This window comes from Gobius niger (genome assembly GCF_951799975.1).
Source record: "Gobius niger genome assembly, contig: SCAFFOLD_54, whole genome shotgun sequence".
In the NCBI taxonomy this organism is placed as follows: Eukaryota; Metazoa; Chordata; class Actinopteri; order Gobiiformes; family Gobiidae; genus Gobius; species Gobius niger.
Genome location: NW_027639121.1, coordinates 138,923 through 165,347, shown reverse-complemented (window position 1 = coordinate 165,347; position 26,425 = coordinate 138,923). Strand labels below are relative to the sequence as shown.

At 45.2% G+C, this 26,425-nt stretch overlaps 1 protein-coding gene across 1 annotated transcript in view; it reads left to right on the top strand.

The window, feature by feature from the left end:
- The window catches only part of znf143b (zinc finger protein 143b), a gene marked incomplete at its 3' end in the record, with an annotated part of 28,509 nt that extends 3,313 nt beyond the window's left edge, over positions 1-25,196 (top strand). Inside the window, exons 2-15 of the mRNA XM_079583311.1 lie at positions 972-1,084; positions 3,903-4,151; positions 4,241-4,318; positions 6,094-6,287; positions 6,766-6,840; positions 7,005-7,115; positions 7,199-7,274; positions 7,351-7,476; positions 10,748-10,927; positions 12,920-13,150; positions 17,827-17,960; positions 18,540-18,716; positions 18,824-18,946; positions 25,113-25,196. Coding sequence (XP_079439437.1) covers positions 979-1,084; positions 3,903-4,151; positions 4,241-4,318; positions 6,094-6,287; positions 6,766-6,840; positions 7,005-7,115; positions 7,199-7,274; positions 7,351-7,476; positions 10,748-10,927; positions 12,920-13,150; positions 17,827-17,960; positions 18,540-18,716; positions 18,824-18,946; positions 25,113-25,196 — 1,944 coding nt within the window. The 5' untranslated portion in view covers positions 972-978. The remainder of the gene's footprint in view (positions 1-971; positions 1,085-3,902; positions 4,152-4,240; positions 4,319-6,093; positions 6,288-6,765; positions 6,841-7,004; positions 7,116-7,198; positions 7,275-7,350; positions 7,477-10,747; positions 10,928-12,919; positions 13,151-17,826; positions 17,961-18,539; positions 18,717-18,823; positions 18,947-25,112) is intronic.
- Between the last annotated feature and the right edge of the window lie 1,229 nt (positions 25,197-26,425).

Below are 26,425 nucleotides of genomic sequence, written 5' to 3'. Positions count from 1 at the left end.
AAAAATGTGACAAAAATGTGACAAAAATGTGACAAAAATGTGACAAAAATGTGACAAAAATGTGACAAAAATTCAACAAAAATGTGACAAAAATTCAACAAAAATGTGACAAAAATTTGACAAAAATTCAACAAAAATGTGACAAAAATTCAAAAAAAAAAAAAAAAAAAAAAAAACATACAAAAGGTGACTCAAAACAGCAATAACGCGAGGAAAAAGGTCAGTTTTGTGGGTCTTAGCTTTCAAATGAGGTGTTACACAGACCTATATAACACCCAAAGAGGACAGAATGCACTTGGTTCAGGCGGGTGGTAAGAGGTTAAAGGGATATTTCAGGATTTTGGACATAGGGCCTCATTTCCTAGTTATCCAGAGTGTTATTGTTGTCCGGAGATGATTAATATTTTTTACCTCATGCATTTCTTATATTTGAAGAGTTCAGAGGTGCTAGGCTAGTGCTAGGCTAGTGCATGTCTATGGTAACTAGTAGCCTTGATTAAAAACAGTGTGACCCGAACACAGAGCACCTGAGGCAAATCACTCATAACACCAGACTAACCATATAAACCAATCTATATCTGTCATACAATAACGGATCGAAATGGAAGTATTAATCTGAATAAATTAGTCTGTGTGAACCTTTATTATGAAGTCCAGTCTTTTTAAATTTTGACCTAAATTCCTGTGCAGCTTCACACGCCGCTCCCTAAGCAAATAACCCGGGGTTAAAACTACAGCAGTGAAACAATGAAAGACATGAGTATAATGGTGCTTATCCCTGTGCATAACTTTGCTCTGTCTCCTCCTGTTATGATCCATAATCCAGTCACACTTGAGTTATCAGATGATTTGTTTTCCCTGTGTGGAGTGAAAATGACCGTGAGCCTGACGTCGATGTGGAGGACGTCGTATTTTAGAGAACGAGTCTTGATATTGTTCCGTAATCTGTTTAAACGTTTGTGTGTTTTCAGCTGAACGATGCTCCTGGCCCAGATAAACCGCGACGCTCAGGGAATGGCCGAGTTCCAGGACGCAGACGGTCAGCCGGTCACGCTGTGCCTGACCGAAGCCGTGACGGTGGCAGGTACTACTCACTAATACTACTACTAATACTACTACACAGTAATACTACCACTACCCTGCCCTGAATGAAGGGAGGGTTAAGTTTTGGCGCTTTCTTCCCATTATTAAGTTGTTCCTTCATCATAAACGTACAGTTGTGTCTTGGAACCGATAAATTTTCCCCATTTTTCTTTTCATTTTCCCTTTTTGCTTCCCTTATTTTTTATTTATTCCACATTTTCTCCCTAATGTTGTCCGTGTTTTTGCCCATGTTTCCTCGGGCTGGGCACCGTTATATTTTGTTTGATACTTTAACGACACTTGGTTTCCGATACCGATGCCTGAACAATACTTTTTCAATACTCATTTATTTGTCATATAGAACCAGGAAACAGACGAATAATGTTAATTTATCCCGTCCTCCAGTTTAATTTCTTTTGCATGTGTGTCATTTGTTTGAAGTGAAAGAACCAAGAAACTTCCTTTACTACGAAAGGGCAGAAAACAATATTTTCTCATATTTTTCCCCAAACTTTTCCATTTTTTCCCCCAAAATTTTTGACTACATTTTCCCCATTTTCCTTCAATTTTTTTCAGTTTTTGTCCCAAATTTTTCACAATTTGCCAAAAATGATCCACTTGTTTTTGTAAATTTTTCCATATTATTTCCAATTTTTTTCATTGTGTTTTTTAAAAAATATTTTCCCTTTTCCCCCTAAATTTTGGGGATTTTTCCCCCGAAATTTTTCCAAAATTTACTACAATTTTTCATTTGTTTTGAAAATCTTCCATATTAAAAAAAAAAAAAAAAAATCTCCATGTTTTTTTTTTCCCCTCCACCAAATTTTCAGTTTTTTCCCAACATTTTTCCAAAATTTACCCCAAAATGTTCCACTTGTTTTTGTAAATTTTTCCATATTATTTCCAATTTTTTTCTTTGTTTTTATTTTAAGTTTTCCCAAAATTTACCACAATTTTTCAATTTGTTTTGAAAATCTTCCAAATTTTAATTTTCCCCCAACATTTTTCCATAATTTACCCCCAGTTTTTCCACTTGTTTTTCCCTATTTTTTGTATTTTTCTTGTTTCTTTTACATTTTGTTGACCGATAGCATCAAAACGTGAATACAGATTTGCTTGCATTCTTCGTTACCTGCTTCTGGTACTTATATTTTTTCGATACCAGTAATACCTGACTGGTGTTGTTTAACGGTTCACAGCCCTAATTTTTCCCAATTTTCCCCCAATATTCCGATAAACCTGAACAACACTTTTTTCAATACTAATTTATTTGTCATATAGAACCAGAAAACAGACTAATAATGTTTTTCCTGTCCTTCAATTTAGAAACTTCCTTTACTACAAAAGGGCAGAAAAAAATATTTTCTCATATTTTTTCCCCAACTTTCCCATATTGTTTTTCTAAAAAAAAAATTCAGTTTTTGTCCAAAGTTTCCCCAATTTTGCCCCAAATATTTCCCAATTTGCCAAACATGCTCCCCTTGTTTTTGTTTTTGTTAATTTTTCCACCATATTTCAATTTTTTTTCTGTTTCCCCGTTTCCCCACATTTTTTGGGGAAATTTTTCCAAAATTTACCACACTTTTTCCATTTGTTTTATAAATCTTCCATGTTTTTTTTGTTTTTTTTTTGTTTTTAGTTTTCCCACTAAATTTTCAGTTTGTTTTCCAACATTTTTCCAAAATTTACCCCCAGTTTTTCCACTTGTTTGTTATTATTCTTATTTCTTTTACATTTTGATGACCGATAGCATCAAAACGTGATTATACAGATTTGATTGTATTTTTTGGTACTTGCTTCTGGTACTTTTATTTTTTTTATACCAGTAATACCTGACTGGTGTTGTTTAACGGTATACAGCCCTAAATTTCCCCAATTTTCCCCCTTTTTTCCCATATTATTCCTCCCTTTTTTCCCATTTTCCCCCATTTGTTTCCATATTATTCTCCCCTTTTCCCCCCAATTTTCCCCCATATTATTCCCCCATTCTTTCCAAATTTTCCCCCATTTTTCCCCCCATATTATTCCTCCCTTTTCCCCCCCTTTTTTCCCATATTATTCCCCCATTTTTTCCAAATTTCCCCCCAAATTTCCCCCCCTTTTTCCCATATTGTTCCCCCATTTTTTCCAAATTTTCCCCCATTTTTTTTCCATATTGTTCCCCCATTTTTTTCCCATATTGTTCCCCCATTTTTTCCAAATTTTCCCCCATTTTTTCCCATATTGTTCCCCCATTTTTTCCAAATTTTCCCCCATTTTTCCCCCATATTCTTCCTCCCTTTTCCCCCCAATTTTCCCCCATTTTCCCCCCCATATTATTCCCCCATTCTTTCCAAATTTTCCCCCATTTTTCCCCCATATTATTCCTCCCTTTTCCCCCCCTTTTTTCCCATATTGTTCCCCCATTTTTTCCAAATTTCCCCCCATTTTTTTTCCATATTATTCCCCCATTCTTTCCAAATTTTCCCCCATTTTTCCCCCATATTATTCCTCCCTTTTCCCCCCAATTTTCCCCCATTTTCCCCCCCATATTATTCCCCCATTCTTTCCAAATTTCCCCCCATTTTTCCCCATATTATTCCTCCCTTTTCCCCCCCTTTTTTCCCATATTGTTCCCCCATTTTTTCCAAATTTCCCCCCATTTTTTTTCCATATTGTTCCCCCATTTTTTCCATATTATTCCCCCATTTTTTCCATATTATTCCCCCCTTTCCCCCCAATATTCCGATATACATCAGCTGGTTCTGTTCCGTGTAATTGAAACCGTGTAATTGAAACCCTGACCGTGAGTACTGACCGCGCCTCCCCCTGCGCCTCAGAGGAGCAGATGGAGACGGTGGACGCCGTGAGCCTCCAGGCCGTCACGCTCTCCGACGGCTCCACGGCGTACATCCAGCACGAGGCGAAGGCGTTCCCCGAGGCGCAGCTCATGGACGGGCAGCTCATCCACTTCCAGCACGACACCAAACCCTTCGCCAGCGCCGAGCCGCCGCTGCTGGACGGGCAGGTCATCCAGCTGGTGGAGGGCTCGGCCGCCTACGTGCAGCACCTGTCCGTGCCCAAGACAGGTACGCCCCCTGACCTCCGACCCCTCGCCCGGACACGCCCACTTCACTGACCTTTGCCCTCTTCACTGACCTCTGCCCTCTCGCCACAGGAGACAGTTTGCAGCTGGAAGACGGTCAGGCCGTTCAGCTGGAGGACGGAACCACGGCCTACATCCACACGCCCAAAGGTACCGCCCACTTCTGCATGAACACGCCCCCAAAGGTAACGCCCACTTCTGCATCCACACGCCCAAAGGTACCGCCCACTTCTGCATAAACACGCCCCCAACGGTACCGCCCACTTCTGCATCCACACGCCCCCAAAGGTACCTCCCACTTCTGCATCCACACGCCCAAAGGTACCGCCCACTTCTGCATAAACACGCCCCCAAAGGTACCGCCCACTTCATGGCGCCCGTCTTGGTAAATTATAATTGATTAAAGCCGTTTAAAAAGAACCGGATCACCTATAGATACTCTGTATTTTTTGAGCGCCCCCCGTTCACCTGATGATGTCACAGGGTGGTCCTCCCTGATGATGTCACAGGGTGGTCCTCCCTGATGTTGTCACAGGGTGGTCCTCCCTGATGTCACAGGGTGGTCCTCCCTGATGATGTCACAGGGTGGTCCTCCTGATGTCACAGGGTGGTCCTCCTGATGATGTCACAGGGTGGTCCTCCTGATGTCACAGGGTGGTCCTCCCTGATGATGTCACAGGGTGGTCCTCCCTGATGATGTCACAGGGTGGTCCTCCCTGATGATGTCACAGGGTGGTCCTCCCTGATGATGTCACAGGGTGGTCCTCCCTGATGATGTCACAGGGTGGTCCTCCCTGATGATGTCACAGGGTGGTCCTCCCTGATGATGTCACAGGTCCTCCCTGATGATGTCACAGGGTGGTCCTCCCTGATGACGTCACAGGGTGGTCCTCCCTGATGTCACAGGGTGGTCCTCCCTGATGACGTCACAGGGTGGTCCTCCTGATGAGGTCACAGGGTGGTCCTCCCTGATGTTGTCACAGGGTGGTCCTCCCTGATGACGTCACAGGGTGGTCCTCCTGATGATGTCACAGGGTGGTCCTCCCTGATGACGTCACAGGGTGGTCCTCCCTGATGTCACAGGGTGGTCCTCCCTGATGACGTCACAGGGTGGTCCTCCTGATGAGGTCACAGGGTGGTCCTCCCTGATGTTGTCACAGGGTGGTCCTCCCTGATGATGTCACAGGGTGGTCCTCCCTGATGTCACAGGGTGGTCCTCTGATGATGTCACAGGGTGGTCCTCTGATGATGTCACAGGGTGGTCCTCCCTGATGTCACAGGGTGGTCCTCCCTGATGAGGTCACAGGGTGGTCCTCCCTGAGGTCACAGGGTGGTCCTCTGATGATGTCACAGGGTGGTCCTCCCTGATGTCACAGGGTGGTCCTCCCTGATGAGGTCACAGGGTGGTCCTCCCTGATGTCACAGGTTGGTCCTCCCTGATGATGTCACAGGGTGGTCCTCCCTGATGTCACAGGGTGGTCCTCCCTGATGATGTCACAGGGTGGTCCTCCCTGATGTCCCAGGGTGGTCCTCCCTCATGATGTCACAGGGTGGTCCTCCCTGATGATGTCACAGGGTGGTCCTCCCTGATGTCACAGGGTGGTCCTCCCTGATGTCACAGGGTGGTCCTCCCCCCCGTTCACCTGATGATGTCACAGGGTGGTCCTCCCTGATGATGTCACAGGGTGGTCCTCCCCCCCGTTCACCTGATGATGTCACAGGGTGGTCCTCCCTGATGATGTCACAGGGTGGTCCTCCCCCCCGTTCACCTGATGATGTCACAGGGTGGTCCTCCCTGATGATGTCACAGGGTGGTCCTCCCCCCCGTTCACCTGATGATGTCACAGGGTGGTCCTCCCTGATGTCACAGGGTGGTCCTCCCTGAGGTCCCAGGGTGGTCCTCCCCTAACCCCCTCTCTCCTCAGAGGCGTACGACCCGGCGGGGCTGCAGGAGGTGCAGCTGGAGGACGGCAGTACTGCGTATATCCAGCACACGGTGCACATGCCTCAGTCCAACACCATCCTGGCCATTCAGGCCGACGGCACCGTCTCCGACCTGCAGGCAGAGGGCGCCATCGACCCCGAGACCATCAGCGTGCTGGAGCAGTACACGGCCAAGGTACTAATGCAGTACTAACACAGTACACAGTACTAATGCAGTACACGGCCAAGGTATGAACGCAGTACTAATGCAGTACACAGTACTCACGCAGTACACGGCCAAGGTACACACGCAGTAACAACGCAGTACTAAAGCAGTACACGGCCAAGGTACTAACGCAGTACTAACAGTACACGGCCAAGGTATGAACGCAGTAACAATGCAGTACACAGTACTAAAGCAGTACACGGCCAAGGTACCAACGCAGTAACAATGCAGTACACAGTACTAAAGCAGTACACGGCCAAGGTACCAACGCAGTAACAATGCAGTACACAGTACTAACACAGTACACGGCTAAGGTACTACCCGGAGCAGATGAGGATACTGGGGTGAAGTTTCTGGTGTACCTGCAGTGTTGGTGGAAGTACTGCTCATCAGAAACTACTGTAGTACATGTACTCGGTTCCTGACGCTCTGGAGGACTGTGTTTCAGGTGGAGAACATCGAGAACCCGCTGGTGCCGTTCGGGCGCCTGGAGCCAGACGGCGGGGGCGGCGTCCACATGAGAGTAAGAGTTTCATACTGTAGGGGGCGCTCTCACTGGGTCTGACACAAGCCACGCAAATGTTCTTACATTTGCACATTTAAACTTGCATTTCAGATGTGATATTGTAGGTGAAGGGCGGTTGTTGATTCGAGGTTTACGGGACACGTGGGTTCTTTCTGTCTCAGATCGTTCTTCAGGGCCATGATAACCGGCGCCTGACGAACGTGGGGGAGAAGGCGTTCAGATGTGACTACGACGGCTGCGGGAAGCTCTACACCACCGCGCACCACCTCAAAGTCCGTATCTCTGATCTACACTTCCCCTCCAGCAGCAGCGGGTGAGTTCCTCCTGCTGTATCTGACCTGACGTGTCTCTGCAGGTCCACGAGAGGTCCCACACCGGAGACAAGCCGTACATCTGCGACCATCCTCAGTGCGGGAAGAAGTTCGCCACAGGTCAGTCCAGCCGTTACCGTAGTTACCACAGTGGGATGTGAAGTGAGGCTGACCCTGTGGCGGTGGTGGTTTCCAGGTTATGGCCTGAAGAGTCACTCGCGGACGCACACGGGGGAGAAGCCGTACAGGTGTCAGGAGCTCAACTGCTGCAAGTCCTTCAAGACGTCTGGAGACCTGCAGAAACACACCCGGACGCACACAGGTGACTGCAGAAACACACAGGGGACTGCAGAAACACACAGGTGACTGCAGAAACACACAGGCGACTGCAGAAACACACCCGGACTCACACAGGTGACTGCAGAAACACACAGGGGACTGCAGAAACACACAGGTGACTGCAGAAACACACAGGCGACTGCAGAAACACACCCGGACTCACACAGGTGATCAGGGCTGGGGACCGTTTAATTTTTTTCCTGAACCGGTACGTTATTCTCTTAAAGGAACAGGCCACGGTTTTTCCATACTGAGATATATGTTCTTACCTGAGCTTAGACGAGTTCATGCAAGGCCGTGGGAACCCAGGAGGTGCTGAGGGCGCTGCAGCACCCCCTGGTGGATAGTTTGTGAACGGCAGGCAATATTAACCCCTTAATTCCCGCCTGAACCGAGCACATTCTCTCCAGCTTTAGCCCAGTCCAAAGGCTTCTGGAAAAAAGGTGTGAAAATAGCGACAAAACTGAGACGAAAACAATGATGGAAATGTGACAAAAGTGAGAAAACATTGACGAGAAAGTGACGAAAAATGTACCAAAAATGACAAAAATTGACAAAAATTTGACAAAAATGAGAAAAATTTGACGGAAAAAAAATGGTGTGAAAAAATGGACGAAAAAGTGATACGAATTTGACAAAAAAATGACAAAAAAAATGACCAAAAAATGACCAAAAAAAAGAACAAAAAGTGACAAAAAAAAAGAAAAAAAATAGACAAAAAATTACAAAAAAAGGATTAAAAAAAGAACAAAAAATGACAACAAAAAAACAAATGACACACAGCGGCTGTTTCCCAATTCCCAGGATCCTCGGCGTCTCGACCACTTTGGACGTCATTCGCGTCATCACGGCGCCGCCAAGTGGTTCCATTTCACCTGGACCACTCGCCCCCTCGCAGCTCGACTCCTCCGTTTGGCTCATTTACGAAGGATACAGCAGTGGATCCTCCGCTGCCTCGGAGAGCTGAAATTACCCATGATGCACTGCAGCATAGTTTCTTTTTTCTTTTCTCGCAAAACTTTATTAGTTTGAACTCACTTTAAAAAAAGTTTTGTTCCACATAAACAGTTTCCTGGCCTCTGTTGTTCATAAAACAGTTGTTTTAATGAGCATAGATTGACACGAGACCTGACGCAGCCGCTCGCTCCGGAGGCCGTTCCATCTGAGCTCAGAGGCGGCGGAGAGAGGACACTCTGCTCCGTTTTGGAGGAGCCACCACCGAGGACGTCAACGAAGTGGCCAAACGGAGGACGGATCCTCGCAATTGAGAAACAGCCAATAAATGAGTTGAACACCCCCAAAAAAAAGAAGATGGAAAAAAATCTGATGACGTGATGAAAAAGATCCATTTAGTTTTGTAGGTCTTTCAAATGAGGCGTTACACTGGCCTACAGGATTTGGGTAAAGCTGAACTGGAGAAAATGCTCTCTGTTCAGGCGGGAGTTAAGAGGTTAATAAATAGGATTTATGCACAGAAAAAGTTTTTTTGGGGTGAATTTTGTCCCTCAGCGCCCCCTAACTAAAACATCTTCCCACGGCTCTGAGTTCATGTGTACCTGTCTGGTCTTCACGCGTGTCCTCAGTCACGTAAACACAGACGGCGTTAGCATTTAGCCTCTCCTCCTATATAGCTTCAAACCAGGTGAAGACAGAAGCTACCAAGCTCTTCCACGTTTCCCTATTTAAATACGTTTACGTGAAGTGTTGCGCGATAAAGTATAATTACACAAAATTAAACTTTGTGGATTTTCTCAGTGGATAAAAAGGGAACTATATTGTAAGGCGTAATAATACCAGGAGTAGTTCGACGTCCGCGCAGAACACAGGATGGAAAAACTGTGGCCTGTTCCTTTGACCCCCACCTAGGAGTAGTAAGGATTAAAACGCAATAAAAACGTGCCCGAAAAGCGACAATAGTGATACAAAAGTCACTAGAGGGCGACAAACACGTGATGAAAACTAATAGTAACCGAAAAAACAGATGAAAGACCAACAAAAACTCAACAAAAAAAACAATGAAAACAACAGGTTTTCTTTATTTCTTTATTTTTCAAGTCATTTTTTTAAAAACATAAAAACTAAAGGTCAGCTCACACTACACCACTTTTATGCCCGATTTCGCTCTAATTCTCAGTCGTGCCGAGTCTAATCGAGCCGCGTCTAGTCGAAGGCGGTCACACAGAGTCGGGTCGTGTAGTGTGGGGGGGTCGTGTAGTGTGGGGGGGTCGTGTAGTGTGGGGGGGTCGTGTAGTGTGGGGGGTCGTGTAGTGTGGGGGGGTCGTGTAGTGTGGGCGGCAGAAAGACGCGACTAGACGTAGGAAATCAAACATGTTTGATTTTTAAGCCTGATTTTGGACGCACGGGAGAAACGTGGGTGATTTTACCGACACAAATGTGAATGACAGAGTGATATAAAGACAGGAAAACACCGCCGCGCCTCCTTTTTTCACTTCTCTGTTAAACCAGCGGCACAAACAACTCATTTCATGGCCACAGCCCCACACACGAAACAGCACAACTTTATATCACCAAAAAGTTCACCACAACCACCTTTTCCAGCTACATTTCAACCACGAACAGAGTTTAGCGGCTCTTACTGAGTTTGGAGACGAACTGTTCAGCTTCACCTCGTCGCTAACGGTGGCTAGCCTCCCCGCTTTCTCCTCCGTCTCCTCCATCTCCTCCATCCTGAGGTTGACCCACGTCTCCTTTTCTTATTAAATCCTCTGAAACACGTCCCGCTTCTTCCTGTCGCCGACTTTTATCTCCATGTGACAGAACAACAGCCCAGTTGAAGCTTGGTAGTAGCAGTAAGCTAGCGCTGCGGTGTTGTGACATTGTTGACACCGTTGACCAATCGGGACACACACGTTATCCCACGCTCACAAACACAGGCCTGTCTTTGTGGATTTGGGGTCAGTTTTGAAGCCGTAGAGACGACAGACGCGCTGTGTTATAAAACATCAGCTGTTTGTCAGAATCGTGAGTCGCTCTGACGATTCTCAGTCGTTAAGTGTGAACCCCCACACGTTCTATAATCGCACCGAATCCAGTCGTGTAGTGTGGACCCCCTTTTCTATTCTATTGTGTGTGCTGACCTTAAGATGTCGAGGGAGAAAACTATGAAACATGTGTTATGAAAACCTCCTCCAGGATTTAGCCGACTGTTTTACCAGAGATGAAAGGTTCCAGTGTTGTTCTGCTCTAAAGAAAATGGCCGACCCTTAGATTGACCGCACATGTTTGTGTTCCAGGGGAGAAGCCGTTCAAGTGTCCGGTGGACGGCTGCGGCCGCTCCTTCACCACCTCCAACATCAGGAAGGTCCACATCCGCACGCACACGGGCGAGCGGCCGTACTACTGCTCCGAGCCCAGCTGTGGGCGGAGCTTCGCCAGCGCCACCAACTACAAGAACCACATGAGGATCCACACAGGTCTGGACCCCAAGCACAAACATCACGGAAACTAAACATCACGGAAACACAGACTAAACATCACAGAAACTAAGGCTCCTTCCGAAACCATCAGATTGCTAAGAGCTCTTACGCCAAACCGGATGTGCGTCAGCGTCCGCCATGGCAAGTTGCTTCCGAATTGGTTAGTCAGTTAGGAAGTAGGTAGGAAAAGGAGCCTTGATGCTAACTATCATAGCCACTTTAGCATAGGGACCTCTGATTAGGGCTGAAACAACTAATCGATTAATCGACAACTAATCGATTACTAAAATAGTTGTCAACTATTTCAGTAATCGATTAATCGTTTTCTAGTGAACACAGACTAAAGTAGAGCAAAAAAGACATGACAATTATGTATTTTGGATGAAAACCTACTTTGTTTTTAAAGTGAGGGTCTGCAGTGTTTTGTACATTGTAAATTTCATAAATATCTGTCTTTGTCTCGTCCAGTCAGAAAGCAGAATTAGCCCAAAGAACCTCGTACAAACGTTTACTTTAAGTTTACTCCATCAACATGTCCTCAAGCGGCGCCACTTTAGCTTTATGTGATAAAAAAATGGAAAAAATAATTTTCCCATGCACCTTTCACAGCCAAGCGATTAATCGATTCATCGTAAAAATAATCGGTAGATTAATCGATTACCAAAATAATCGTTAGTTGCAGCCCTACCTCTGATGCTAACTATCATAGCCACTTTAGCACAGGGACCTCTGATGCTAACTATCATAGCCACTTTAGCATAGGGACCTCTGGTGCTAACTATCATAGCCACTTTAGCATAGCGACCTCTGATGCTAACTATCATAACCACTTTAGCATAGGGACCTCTGATGCTAACTATCATAGCCACTTTAGCATAGCGACCTCTGATGCTAACTATCATAACCACTTTAGCATAGGGACCTCTGATGCTAACTATCATAGCCACTTTAGCATAGGGACCTCTGATGCTAACTATCATAGCCACTTTAGCATAGGGACCTCTGATGCTAACTATCATAGCCACTTTAGCATAGGGACCTCTGGTGCTAACTATCATAGCCACTTTAGCATAGGGACCTCTGATGCTAACTATAATAGCCACTTTAGCATAGGGACCTCTGATGCTAACTAACCGGTGATTAGGAGCTATGTGCCGTCCCATAAGCCACTGCGCCAATCCCCCCTCGCCCCCACCCTCAGTGATTCATGCGCAACCACTGTTGATTGACAGGAGCACATTTAATAATAATAAATAAGATTCTGCACAAGCCAAACTTTATAAAGTGATAAATCCATGTTGTCGTCCCCACAGCTCAGTCACATGTCAGTGTTAAAGAGGAAACTCAGGAAACGGATTAAATGCTTTTGTTTTCATTTAGTAGAAACTTAAGCCACATGGATCATTTGCATAATGTAGCTTCAAGAAACAGCTGTTGATATAAAATAACACTAAAGGGAAATGTTTGGATCATTTGGATTTATTTTTCTCCTTAAATGTCTTTGTTTGGACACTATGTTGTTGTTGGACACTAGGGGGCGACATGCACTTTTGTTTGGCCTGCGCTCCACCAATAACTTTAAAGAAGAAGAAAAACAGCTGTTGGTGATGTCACTTCCCTTTCCCCTGTTTAAGGACGGACGGATTGTTCAAATGCAGCTGAAGGTCTAGTTCCCGAACTGCACAGATCTAACAGTCGACCCATGAAAGGTTAAGGAGTTAGTTGCTGTGTTAGTGCTTAGAGGCGACAATTTGATGGTTTCGGATTGAGCCTAAGACTAAACATGACGGAAACTAAACATCACTGAATCAGGATTGTGAATCACTAATTTGCCGCTGATCAGAATGAAGCTCTCTCTGTTAAAACATAAACATTGTAAAGGGAGAGTTTGTTCTGTTTTTGCTCTGATGTTCAGGACAGATCTGGACAAAGATCCGTGTTTTCACTGCAGCCTCTGGCCTGGACTGGAACCCGTGTGTTGTGTTTCAGGAGAGAAGCCGTACGTGTGCACGGTGCCCGGCTGTGGGAAACGCTTCACCGAATACTCCAGCCTCTACAAACACCACGTGGTGCACACGCCCTGCAAGCCCTACAACTGCAACCACTGCGGCAAGACCTACAAGCAGATCTCCACCCTCGCCATGCACAAGCGCACCGCCCACAACGACACGGAGCCCATCGAGGAGGAGCAGGAGGCCTACTTCGAACCCATGCCCACAGGTACTCCCTATCCATGCCCTCAGGTGATCCCTATCCATGCCCACAGGTACTCCCTATCCATGCCCACAGGTACGCCCTATCCATGCCCACAGGTACTCCCTATCCATGCCCTCAGGTGATCCCTATCCATGCCCACAGGTACTCCCTATCCATGCCCACAGGTACTCCCTATCCATGCCCACAGGTACTTCCAACCCATGCCCACAGGTACTCCCTATCCACGCCCACAGGTGATCCCTATCCATGCCCTCAGGTGATCCCTATCCATGCCCACAGGTACTCCCTATCCATGCCCACAGGTACTCCCTGTCCATGCCCTCAGGCACTTCCAACCCATGCCCACAGGTACTCCCTGTCCATGCCCTCAGGCACTTCCAACCCACGCCCTCAGGTACTTCCAACCCACGCCCTCAGGTACTTCCAACCCATGCCCTCAGGTACTTCCAACCCATGCCCTCAGGTACTTCCAACCCATGCCCTCAGGTACTTCCAACCCATGCCCTCAGGTACTTCCAACCCACGCCCTCAGGTACTTCCAACCCATGGCCACAGGTACTCCCTATCCATGCCCACAGGTACTCCCTATCCATGCCCTCAGGTACTTCCAACCCATGCCCACAGGTACTTCCAACCCATGCCCTCAGGTACTTCCAACCCATGCCCTCAGGTACTCCCTATCCACGCCCTCAGGTACTTCCAACCCACGCCCTCAGGTACTTCCAACCCACGCCCTCAGGTACTTCCAACCCACACCCTCAGGTACTTCCAACCCATGCCCACAGGTACTTCCAACCCACGCCCTCAGGTACTTCCAACCCACGCCCACAGGTACTCCTTATCCATGCCCACAGGTACGCCCTATCCATGCCCACAGGTACTTCCAACCCACGCCCTCAGGTACTTCCAACCCACGCCCTCAGGTACTTCCAACCCATGCCCTCAGGTACTTCCTATACATGCCCACAGGTACTTCCAACCCATGCCCACAGGTACTTCCAACCCATGCCCTCAGGTACTTCCTATCCATGCCCACAGGTACTTCCAACCCACGCCCTCAGGTACTTCCAACCCACGCCCTCAGGTACTTCCAACCCACGCCCTCAGGTACTTCCAACCCACGCCCTCAGGTACTCCCAACCCATGCCCTCAGGTACTCCCTATCCACGCCCTCAGGTACTTCCAACCCATGCCCACAGGTACTTCCAACCCATGCCCTCAGGTACTTCCAACCCACGCCCTCAGGTACTTCCAACCCACGCCCTCAGGTACTTCCAACCCATGCCCTCAGGTACTTCCAACCCATGCCCTCAGGTACTTCCAACCCACGCCCTCAGGTACTTCCAACCCATGCCCACAGGTACTTCCAACCCACGCCCTCAGGTACTTCCAACCCACGCCCTCAGGTACTTCCAACCCATGCCCTCAGGTACTTCCAACCCACGCCCTCAGGTACTTCCAACCCATGCCCACAGGTACTTCCAACCCACGCCCTCAGGTACTTCCAACCCACGCCCTCAGGTACTTCCAACCCATGCCCTCAGGTACTTCCAACCCATGCCCTCAGGTACTCCCTATCCACGCCCTCAGGTACTTCCAACCCACGCCCTCAGGTACTTCCAACCCACGCCCTCAGGTACTTCCAACCCACGCCCTCAGGTACTTCCAACCCACGCCCACAGGTACTTCCAACCCACGCCCACAGGTACTCCCTATCCATGCCCTCAGGTACTTCCAACCCACACCCTCAGGTACTCCCAACCCACGCCCACAGGTACTTCCAACCCACGCCCACAGGTACTTCCAACCCACGCCCACAGGTACTTTCAACCCATGCCCACAGGTACTTCCAACCCATGCCCTCAGGTACTTCCTATCCATGCCCACAGGTACTTCCTATCCACGCCCTCAGGTACTTCCAACCCATGCCCACAGGTACTCCCTATCCATGCCCACAGGTACTTCCAACCCACGCCCTCAGGTACTTCCTATCCATGCCCTCAGGTACTTCCAACCCACACCCTCAGGTACTCCCAACCCACGCCCACAGGTACTTCCAACCCACGCCCACAGGTACTTCCAACCCACGCCCACAGGTACTTCCAACCCATGCCCACAGGTACTTCCAACCCATGCCCTCAGGTACTTCCTATCCATGCCCTCAGGTACTTCCAACCCATGCCCTCAGGTACTTCCAACCCACGCCCTCAGGTACTTCCAACCCACGCCCTCAGGTACTTCCAACCCACGCCCTCAGGTACTTCCAACCCACGCCCTCAGGTACTTCCAACCCATGCCCACAGGTACTTCCAACCCACGCCCACAGGTACTTCCAACCCACGCCCACAGGTACTTCCAACCCACGCCCACAGGTACGCCCTATCCATGCCCACAGGTACTTCAAACCCACGCCCACAGGTACTTCAAACCCACGCCCACAGGTACTTCCAACCCACGCCCACAGGTACTTCCAACCCACGCCCTCAGGTACTTCCAACCCACGCCCACAGGTACTTCCAACCCACGCCCACAGGTACGCCCTATCCATGCCCACAGGTACTTCCAACCCATGCCCTCAGGTACTCCTTATCCATGCCCTCAGGTACTCCCTGTCCATGCCCTCAGGTACTCCTTATCCATGCCCTCAGGTACTCCCTGTCCATGCCCTCAGGTACTCCCTATCCATGCCCACAGGTACTTACAACTCATGCCCTCAGGTACTTCCAACCCATGCCCTCAGGTACTCCCTATCCATGCCCTCAGGTACTCCCTGTCCATGCCCACAGGTACTCCCTATCCATGCCCTCAGGTACGCCCTATCCATGCCCTCAGGTACTTCCTATCCATGCCCTCAGGTACTCCCTATCCATGCCCTCAGGTACTCCCTATCCATGCCCTCAGGTACGCCCTATCCATGCCCTCAGGTACTTCCTATCCATGCCCTCAGGTACTCCCTATCCACGCCCTCAGGTACTTCCTATCCATGCCCTCAGGTACTCCCTATCCATGCCCACAGGTACTTCGAACCAGGGGCGTCGGACTGGGGGGGGTAAAGGGTCCTGAGTACCCAGGGCCCAGAGCAGGGGTGGGGACCTCAAAAATGCTGCATAAAGTGTTCTGTATTGTACTTTCTAAGTTTCCTCATAGTTGATTCTATAAGAACTGAACAACCGGCTTTAATACAAGTGCTGCTACACAGAATTTTGCACAAACAATAATGATTGATAATATCTCAGGCCCTGACACCCCTTTAAAAATGAGCCACATGGTTCAGCCCACACACCGGTGTTCAGCACCAGCTTCAGCTCAGCAGTGACTCTGATGAGGTGGATTCTGTAATGAATGACAGATCTTAGTCTGACCTCGTCTAATGTGCTTTTATTTAACACTAGCCTGTTCTAGCGGAGCTGAGAGGAAACTTTCTGTCATAAACGACACTTAAACATGAGGTGAGTCCTGCCTCTGCCTGCTCTGAGTCAGAGACAGAGCTCCTTCTCTCCTCGTTTTAACCTCTAAAGTTTCTCTTTCCTCATGTTTATTATAATTGAGCATCAGGCCAATACAGGGACAAAAGTCGAATTAATGATGCTAATTAGCCGCGCACATTTGGATTCACACATTATAAATGAGCAGCTTTGGAGACGAGTGAACCTGGTTCTACTGAAACGGTGGAGCTGCTGCCATTTAGTCTATTCCAACATAACTTTATACAACAACAATTTACTGACAACACACTTAAAGGCTTCAAATATGGTGAGACTAAATCAGACTGAAGCCTTGAGTTTTGTGTTCAGGCCTGTGGCCACAGAGACATCATAGTATCATCATTTTGTGGTAAAAAAAAAAGCCTATTTTAAAGTCATGTTATTCTCAGCACAAATATCCCATGTCCTGATGCAGTCCTCCTGTTTAATGTGATGCTAATAATCATTATGCTCGACCTAAAACCAGCCATTTCAATTGGCCCAATGAAAGTAGAACATTCCACCCGGATCTAAATATCTGTCACTACAGGATTAAAGGTTATTCAGTTTCTGTAACTGAAACAAACAAACAAACCATGACCTAAGTACCCATTGTATAGGACATGTGTTTGTAAATGAAGCACTTTTTTGCCGACCCATTTTTTCCTTAGTTAAGGTAAATATAATAAAGTTATAGTAGAAAATAAATGAACTGCACTGTCAAACCACTAAACCAGTTATGTGGTCAAAGAACATAGAATATGAAATGTGAATTTCATATGGGGGGTCCACCAAGATAGTTTGTACCCAGGGCCCAGAATTTGGTGCTACGCCCCTGCTTCCAACCCACGCCCACTGGTCCCTAAGTACCTCTGTGTATTCTGATGTTACACCACAAGGGGGCCCCGCTGCTCATCATTACAAGCTGTGGCAGAATGAGTGAAGGACTCCAGACTTTACCCTCAGGAGAGAGTCTGAGTGTGGGATTGTTGTGGATTTAAAGCAATAGAAAAACTAAGAGGAAAATAAGAGTCTGAGAGCAAATGTTTGTTATTTATAAATCATCAAAGAGTCTGTTTAAAGGAGTAGCAGATATTAAAAAGTAGCTGTATTGTATTATACTTTGAGCCCTGTTCCAGCGTGAAGGACCTGGTGTTTGACCTGGTGTTTGTGCCTCATGTGAAACTTCTCTTCTTCTTCTCTGCTCTGACTCAGACACCGTGGACGACCCGAGTGTGACGTACGGCCGAGCGGAGGGAGAAGAGTCCGGAGTGGAACCTGTGACCGACCCCACAGAGATGAGACAACACCTGGCTCTGGTCACACAGGAGGACGGGACGCAGCAGCAGGTCAGGGAGCTCTGAGGAACATAATTACTGATGGAACAAACTAAGAACCATGAGGAAACTGCTCCTCTGAATACATGAGTCCGGTGCAAAAGCTCACACTGATATGATTTATTTAGTTGAGAAGTTTAAGAGAAACATGGCTTAATATCCCGCGTTAACTGGACACAACCGTCACGCAGCTCCGTCTCACCATAAATGTTACCTTTTGTGGCTTTAATCGTGTGGTATTATTAAAGTTGCTGTAAAAAGTATCATCTCTGGGGATGAGCCAATAAAACATAAATCCCTAAGGTCAGCAAAAACTGGTCTGAGGGCCGTATCTGGCCCCCGGGCCTCACTCTGGACAGGCTTTATGTCAATGATTGGCTGCCGCTAAGCTAAGCTAAGCTAAGCTAAGCTAAGCTAAGCTAAGCTAAGCCATAGGAATGAATGGGCCACGTTTAAGTGTGAGGTCACACACCATAATAAGCTCCTCCTACTGTTACTACAGGCCTATTGTACATGTTTTAGAGGAAGCCCCGCCCCTTCTGTGTGTGAAGCGCGAGCTCTAACCGCTGTGCCACCGTGACCCTTTCCCAGGTGAGCATCTCGGAGGCGGAGCTGCAGGCGATGGGCGGGACCATCACCATGGTGACGCAGGAGGGCACGACCATCACGATCCCGGCGCACGAGCTGACGGGCCAGAGGACGCACCACCTGACCAGCCACGGGGGGCACACGCTCACCATGGTGACGGCGGACGGGACGGACGAGCAGGCGAGTAAACGGCGGGTAAACCCGAACCCACGGGCACGGCCACGGGCACAGCCACGGGCACAGCCACGGGCACAGCGGGTAAACCTAACCTCCCCCGTGTCCTGCAGGTGGCGATCATGACGCCCGACATGAGCGCGTTCCAGACGGTAGAAGAAGCGTACGGTCAGGAGCAGAACGACGGCCCCGTCACGCTGCTCGCCACGTCCAACGGAACGCACATCGCTGTACAGGTGAGCCCCGCCTCCTCAGACGTAAGCCCCGCCTCCACAAGCGTAAGCCCCGCCTCCACACACGTAAGCCCCACCTCCACACACGTAAGCCCCACCTCCACAAACACATCGCTGTACAGGTGAGCCCTGTGTAACCTATAAGTTATTCTATTAAGTAGTTACTTAGAGTATCAAATATTAAGAAACTGGGCTAGATCAGAAGTTCTAAATTCGGCTCTAGGAATGGAGTAATGAAGACTGAACACAAGGATTAAGTTTAAGTGGTACCAAATAATATATTGTGATAAATAGGAAAAATAAACAAATAAAACATGTGTATCAACAATATTCGAATGGCCATTCACACATTTCACAGTGCATAAACTCTCAATATATATATACTATTTACACTCTCTTCAAAGTCTTCTTTCTACCAACGATGGTATTAAGCAACAGGTGGAAAAGTTCATACGGCCCCCACAACTTCCACGTCGAGGTGGCAAAGTCCAGGGGGTTTGGTGAGGGGAAGTAACAGTTCATAAAGGGACCGCGATGAACGGGTTGCGATGTTGGCGACCAAAATGAAACAAAAATAGAGAGGGCGGCTGCTGAGGAGCCTCCTACCAGCCCGGGGTTCGGTTGGGTGAATTCAGTTCAGCTCATTCAGTTCATTTGGATCCAGGTTCAACGTTTCAAACAGGCTCTAGCTCGGGCTCAAAGCTCGCCATCCAACCTGGCCTGCGTAAAAGGACAGGACCAGTTAAGATTCTAGTGCGCACAGATACATTCAAATACTAAATGCTAAATATCAAGTATCAAAGTAGCAAAACATTTTCCTTATTGTACAATAGATTGATTCAATGCATAAATTAGAATAGATAATACAATAATTGTTCTATTAAAATATTCATCACTCTAATAATCTCAGAATATAAACACCGCATCCATAAATAAGGTGCGTACGACACAGTGACTGGACTGCATCATAAAGTGCCTCGGATGCACAGCATTAACACACATCAAAACATTAACCGTATGCTAAAGAAGCAGCAGTACATTCATGATATCACAAATCAGTGATACCATTTCACTTAGTTATATTCGGAGAAACGGGCACGTGAATGCCAAGCGCTCCCTTGAAAACAAATGCAGCGGCTCGGCTACGAAAAGCTACAGACGCGACTTACCAATTCCGCAGATAAACGCAAGCACAAACACTCCCGCGCGACGACCCACGGCTCCGGTAGTCGGCTCCTACAGTTCAACATATTTGCATTTCAGTGTAGAAGACTGATTTATGATTAACGCGTAAAACAAACACATACCTGAGGCAACCTCATACAGCGTCTCCCTCTCGCTCTTACCGGTAGCTACCCACTACCGGCTATTATGCTAGTCTGATAGCAGCGCTAGGTCACGTGACCATGTGACGCAATGACGCGCACGTAACGTAAACGCACATAACATAAACGGACAAACAACCAGAAAGGATATTTAATAGGGTTTTGTCACCCGGGTTACATCCGCCTCCACACACGTAAGCCCCGCCTCCACACACGTAAGCCCCGCCTCCACACACGCACATCGCTGTACAGGTGAGCCCCGCCTCCCCACACCTAAGCCCCGCCTCCACACACGTAAGCCACGCCTCCACAAACAAGCGACAAAAGCACGACTAAAAAATGATGGAAAAGCCACAAAAGTGACACAACTGTGACAAAAACACAACAAAAAATCATCCAAAAAAGTAACAAAGTCTTGACAAAACATTTCAAAAAGATGCGATGAGTTTTGTAGTTCTTAGCTTTCAAATGAGACATTTCTCTGGCCTACAGGCTGTAAACTCCAGTCACGAAGCTTTTAGATTTGGGTGAAGCTGAACTGGAGAAAATGTGTTGGTTAAAATGGGGTAAGACGGTGATTCCTAAAGCCGCCAACAGGGGGAGCTGTTTCTCCTGCATTGTTTAATTCTCACAGAGACGTATTTTTAACCTTAACTCCCACCTGAACGGAGCACATTGTCTCCAGTTTGGCTTTACCCCAATCACAAAGCACCAAAACAGCCACAAAAAATGAGAAGAAAACAAGGAAGTAAACGCGACAAAAATGTGACAAAAATTCAACAAAAAAGTGACAAAAATTCAACAAAAAAGTGACAAAAATTCATCAAAAAAGTGACAAAAATTCATCAAAAAAGTGACAAAAATTCAACAAAAAAGTGACAAAAATTCAACAAAAAAGTGACAAAAATTCATCAAAAAAGTGACAAAAATTCATCAAAAAAGTGACAAAAATTCATCAAAAATGTGACAAAAATTCAACCAAAATGTGACAAAAATTCAACCAAAAACACAAACAAAAAAGTGACAAAAATTCAACCAAAAAATGACAAAAAATCAACAAAAATGTGACAAAATTGAAGTAAATCTATTTCAGATGCGGTGCTACACAGGCCTATATAACGGCCAAAGAGGACAGAATGCGTTTGGTTTAGGCGGGTGTAAGAGGTTCATGATAAAGCATCAGAGCTTCAGGACGTGTCGCTGCTGCAGAGGGACAGGTTTGTGGAAAAGTTTCTTCTTGCTCTGGTTTCGGTCCCAAACCTGCTCCGTCAGTGACGAGTCCGGCTGGAGTCTGTGGAAATGTACTCACACGGGAAAATTACCATCGAGGGGATTTTAGATAAAAGCACTTTAGACCCGCTCTCCCCAAAGGAACAGGTCCGTCACGACTCCGGGACCAGATCTGAAGCTCCTCCTGAAGCTCGTCCTGTTTCTGCCTTTTGTTTGAGAACAATGAAACAGAGGCGTGTCCAAACTTTAACGCATTTCTAAGGCAAAACATCAACAGAAAACAGACCCAGAGAAGAATAATGAGGACAGAGAATCCTCCCACGGCTGGAGGCAAAGCTAACCGTGAACAACCCTCTTCTCTGGGTCTTCTCTGCACATGTTCTCTGCGTGTGGACCTCGCCGCCGCCTTCGCCGCCGCCGTGTTTGTTCTGAGCTCTGAAGTGTGGCCGCGTTTACGCCGCAAACAGCTGGAGTTTCTTCTGTTGACACAATAATCCCTGTGGTTTCTGTTAAACTGGGGCCCCGCCCTCATTTACATGGAGGGGGAGGAGCCTGAGCAGGACCTGGGGTTCACTGTTAACCTCTGAACCCTCCAAGGTCTGAAATCTGAAGCTCACAGCTCATGGTCCAGGAAAGACCTAAAAACTCATCCAAACAAATATCTTTCCTTGTGTTTTTCAAGAAGCTTTGAGATTTGGGTAAAGCTGAACTGGAGAAAACATGCTCAGTAAAGGCAGGTGGAAGTGTTGATGTTTTCACGCCTGATTTATTCAGCTTTGAACCCAAAAAACAGACGGAAATGGAGTTTTTACAGATTTTTTCACTGATGAACAAAATATCCCAAAATCCCCTCTGAAAAAAATCTTGGTTACGAATATGTCAATAAAATAAAACCAGACATTTTGATTTCGTTACCAAAATATTGGTCATTTTAATGCTCAAAATGCCTTATTTTTATGTGAAAACATAAAATGACAACAAAAAATTGACAAAAATTCAACAAAAAAGTGACAAAAATTCAACAAAAAAGTGACAAAAATTCAACAAAAAAGTGACAAAAATTCAATAAAAACTCAACAAAAAAGTGACAAAAATTCAACAGAAAAGTGACAAAAATTCAATAAAAACTCAACAAAAAAGTGACAAAAATTCAACAAAAAAGTGACAAAAATTCAATAAAAACTCAACAAAAAAGTGACAAAAATTCAATAAAAACTCAACAAAAAAGTGACAAAAATTCAATAAAAACTCAACAAAAAAGTGACAAAAATTCAATAAAAACTCAACAAAAAAGTGACAAAAATTCACCAAAAAAGTGACAAAAATTCAACAAAAAAGTGACAAAAATTCACCAAAAAAGTGACAAAAATTCACCAAAAAAGTGACAAAAATTCAATAAAAACTCAACAAAAAAGTGACAAAAATTCAATAAAAACTCAACAAAAAAGTGACAAAAATTCAATAAAAACTCAACAAAAAAGTGACAAAAATTCACCAAAAAAGTGACAAAAATTCAATAAAAACTCAACAAAAAAGTGACAAAAATTCAATAAAAACTCAACAAAAAAGTGACAAAAATTCAACAAAAAAGTGACAAAAATTCAATAAAAACTCAACAAAAAAGTGACAAAAATTCACCAAAAAAGTGACAAAAATTCAATAAAAACTCAACAAAAAAGTGACAAAAATTCAACAAAAAAGTGACAAAAATTCAATAAAAACTCAACAAAAAAGTGACAAAAATTCAATAAAAACTCAACAAAAAAGTGACAAAAATTCACCAAAAAAGTGACAAAAATTCAATAAAAACTCAACAAAAAAGTGACAAAAATTCAACAAAAAAGTGACAAAAATTCAATAAAAACTCAACAAAAAAGTGACAAAAATTCACCAAAAAAGTGACAAAAATTCAATAAAAACTCAACAAAAAAGTGACAAAAATTCACCAAAAAAGTGACAAAAATTCAATAAAAACTCAACAAAAAAGTGACAAAAATTCAATAAAAACTCAACAAAAAAGTGACAAAAATTCACCAAAAAAGTGACAAAAATTCAATAAAAACTCAACAAAAAAGTGACAAAAATTCAACAAAAAAGTGACAAAAATTCAATAAAAACTCAACAAAAAAGTGACAAAAATTCACCAAAAAAGTGACAAAAATTCAATAAAAACTCAACAAAAAAGTGACAAAAATTCAACAAAAAAGTGACAAAAATTCAATAAAAACTCAACAAAAAAGTGACAAAAATTCAATAAAAACTCAACAAAAAAGTGACAAAAATTCAACAAAAAAGTGACAAAAATTCAATAAAAACTCAACAAAAAAGTGACAAAAATTCACCAAAAAAGTGACAAAAATTCAATAAAAACTCAACAAAAAAGTGACAAAAATTCAACAAAAAAGTGACAAAAATTCAATAAAAACTCAACAAAAAAGTGACAAAAATTCAATAAAAACTCAACAAAAAAGTGACAAAAATTCACCAAAAAAGTGACAAAAATTCAATAAAAACTCAACAAAAAAGTGACAAAAATTCACCAAAAAAGTAACAAAAATTCAATAAAAACTCAACAAAAAAGTGACAAAAATTCACCAAAAAAGTGACAAAAATTCAATAAAAACTCAACAAAAAAGTGACAAAAATTCACCAAAAAAGTGACAAAAATTCACCAAAAAAGTGACAAAAATTCAACAAAAAAGTGACAAAAATTCAATAAAAACTCAACAAAAAAGTGACAAAAATTCAACAAAAAAGTGACAAAAATTCAATAAAAACTCAACAAAAAAGTGACAAAAATTCAATAAAAACTCAACAAAAAAGTGACAAAAATTCAATAAAAACTCAACAAAAAAGTGACAAAAATTCAACAAAAAAGTGACAAAAATTCAATAAAAACTCAACAAAAAAGTGACAAAAATTCACCAAAAAAGTGACAAAAATTCAATAAAAACTCAACAAAAAAGTGACAAAAATTCAACAAAAAAGTGACAAAAATTCAATAAAAACTCAACAAAAAAGTGACAAAAATTCAATAAAAACTCAACAAAAAAGTGACAAAAATTCACCAAAAAAGTGACAAAAATTCAATAAAAACTCAACAAAAAAGTGACAAAAATTCACCAAAAAAGTAACAAAAATTCAATAAAAACTCAACAAAAAAGTGACAAAAATTCACCAAAAAAGTGACAAAAATTCAATAAAAACTCAACAAAAAAGTGACAAAAATTCACCAAAAAAGTGACAAAAATTCACCAAAAAAGTGACAAAAATTCAATAAAAACTCAACAAAAAAGTGACAAAAATTCAACAAAAAAGTGACAAAAATTCAACAAAAATTCAAAAAAAAAAAAAAAAAAATCTTAGTCACTAATATGTCAATAAAATAAAACCATAACATTTTGATTTCGTTGCCCAAAATATTGGCCATTTTAATGCTCGAAATGCCTTATTTTTATGTGAAAACATAAAATGACAGAAAAAACACAACACATTTTTTCCTCATATTTATATCTGTGATGTTCAGCAAAAGTTTCAAATCGACGTCTCTACATTTATTGTTTTTCCCCTGTTCACCTGCAGCGTCTCGCCTTAAAGCGTCTCTTCTGTTGCAGCTGAGCGAGAGCCCGTCGCTGGAGGAGGCCATCAGGATCGCCTCGAGGATACAGCAGGGGGAGTCTCCGGGCCTGGAGGACTGAACCGGGACTGAACCGGGACTGAACCGGGACTGAACCGGGACTGAACCGGGACTGAACCGGGACTGAACCGGGACTCACCGGAGCCGTCAGTCCTGGGCAACCCTCCGGAACCGACACAGATGATGGATTGACCCACAGGACCTCGTGATGGGGGCGGGGCGTCGTGATGGGGGCGGGGCATCGCGGCACCTCTGACCACGCCCGGTCCGTGACGCGGTTTTCGATACCGATACTTTTCCGATACCAGATCTAAATAATGTTTGGGAAGATCTGCGGTTACGATATCAGAGTTCATCACCGAGGTCGAGGAATCTGGGGGGAAATGTGTGAACAAAATGGGGCATAAATTGGGTGGAAAATATGAGAAAAAATTGGGAAAAAAAGAAAAATTTGGGGCAAAATAATAAGAAAAAAATTGGGAAAAATTACCAAAAATGTGGAAAAAAATGGGACAAAATTTAAACTGAAAAATTGTCACTTCCTTTAATTCTGTCTCTGGATCAACGACATAAAGACTTGGCTCTAAAGAGAGAAGAACCTCAGACCGGTGTGGTGGCCCATAGCTCCGCCTCCGGCCCATAGCTCCGCCCACAGCTCCGCCTCTGGTCCTGTGACTCCGCCTCCGGCCCACAGCTCCGCCTCTGGCCCTGTGACTCCGCCTCTGGTCCTGTGACTCCGCCTCTGGCCCTGTGACTCCGCCTCTGGTCCCGTGACTCCGCCTCCGGTCCCGTGACTCCGCCTCTGGTCCCGTGACTCCGCCTCTGGTCCCGTGACTCCGCCTCTGGCCCTGTGACTCCGCCTCCGGCCCATAGCTCCGCCTCCGGTCCCGTGACTCCGCCTCTGGTCCCGTGACTCCGCCTCTGGCCCTGTGACTCCGCCTCCGGTCCCGTGACTCCTGGACTCGTTTGGATTTTGCACTGGGACTCCTGTCGAACCGTCTTCCAAAAGGTCGTTTTTATTTGTACATACGGATGGAGAGGTTTTGATAAACGGACTCTGAAAGTATTTTGCTCCTGAATAAACGCTTTGTAACCTGTACAGCCGACGCCGTTTCTAATAAAACATGTGAATAACCGACTGTGTGCTGGTTTTACTCTTTCACAAACATGAAGCGGGAATGATCCAGCCTCTGCCTCTTTAATCTGAGGAGGAACCGTCATTTTCAACGATTCAGCTCAAATGTGAGACTCCAGAACACGACCTCCGGAGCCGAGGGTCACGAGAGCATC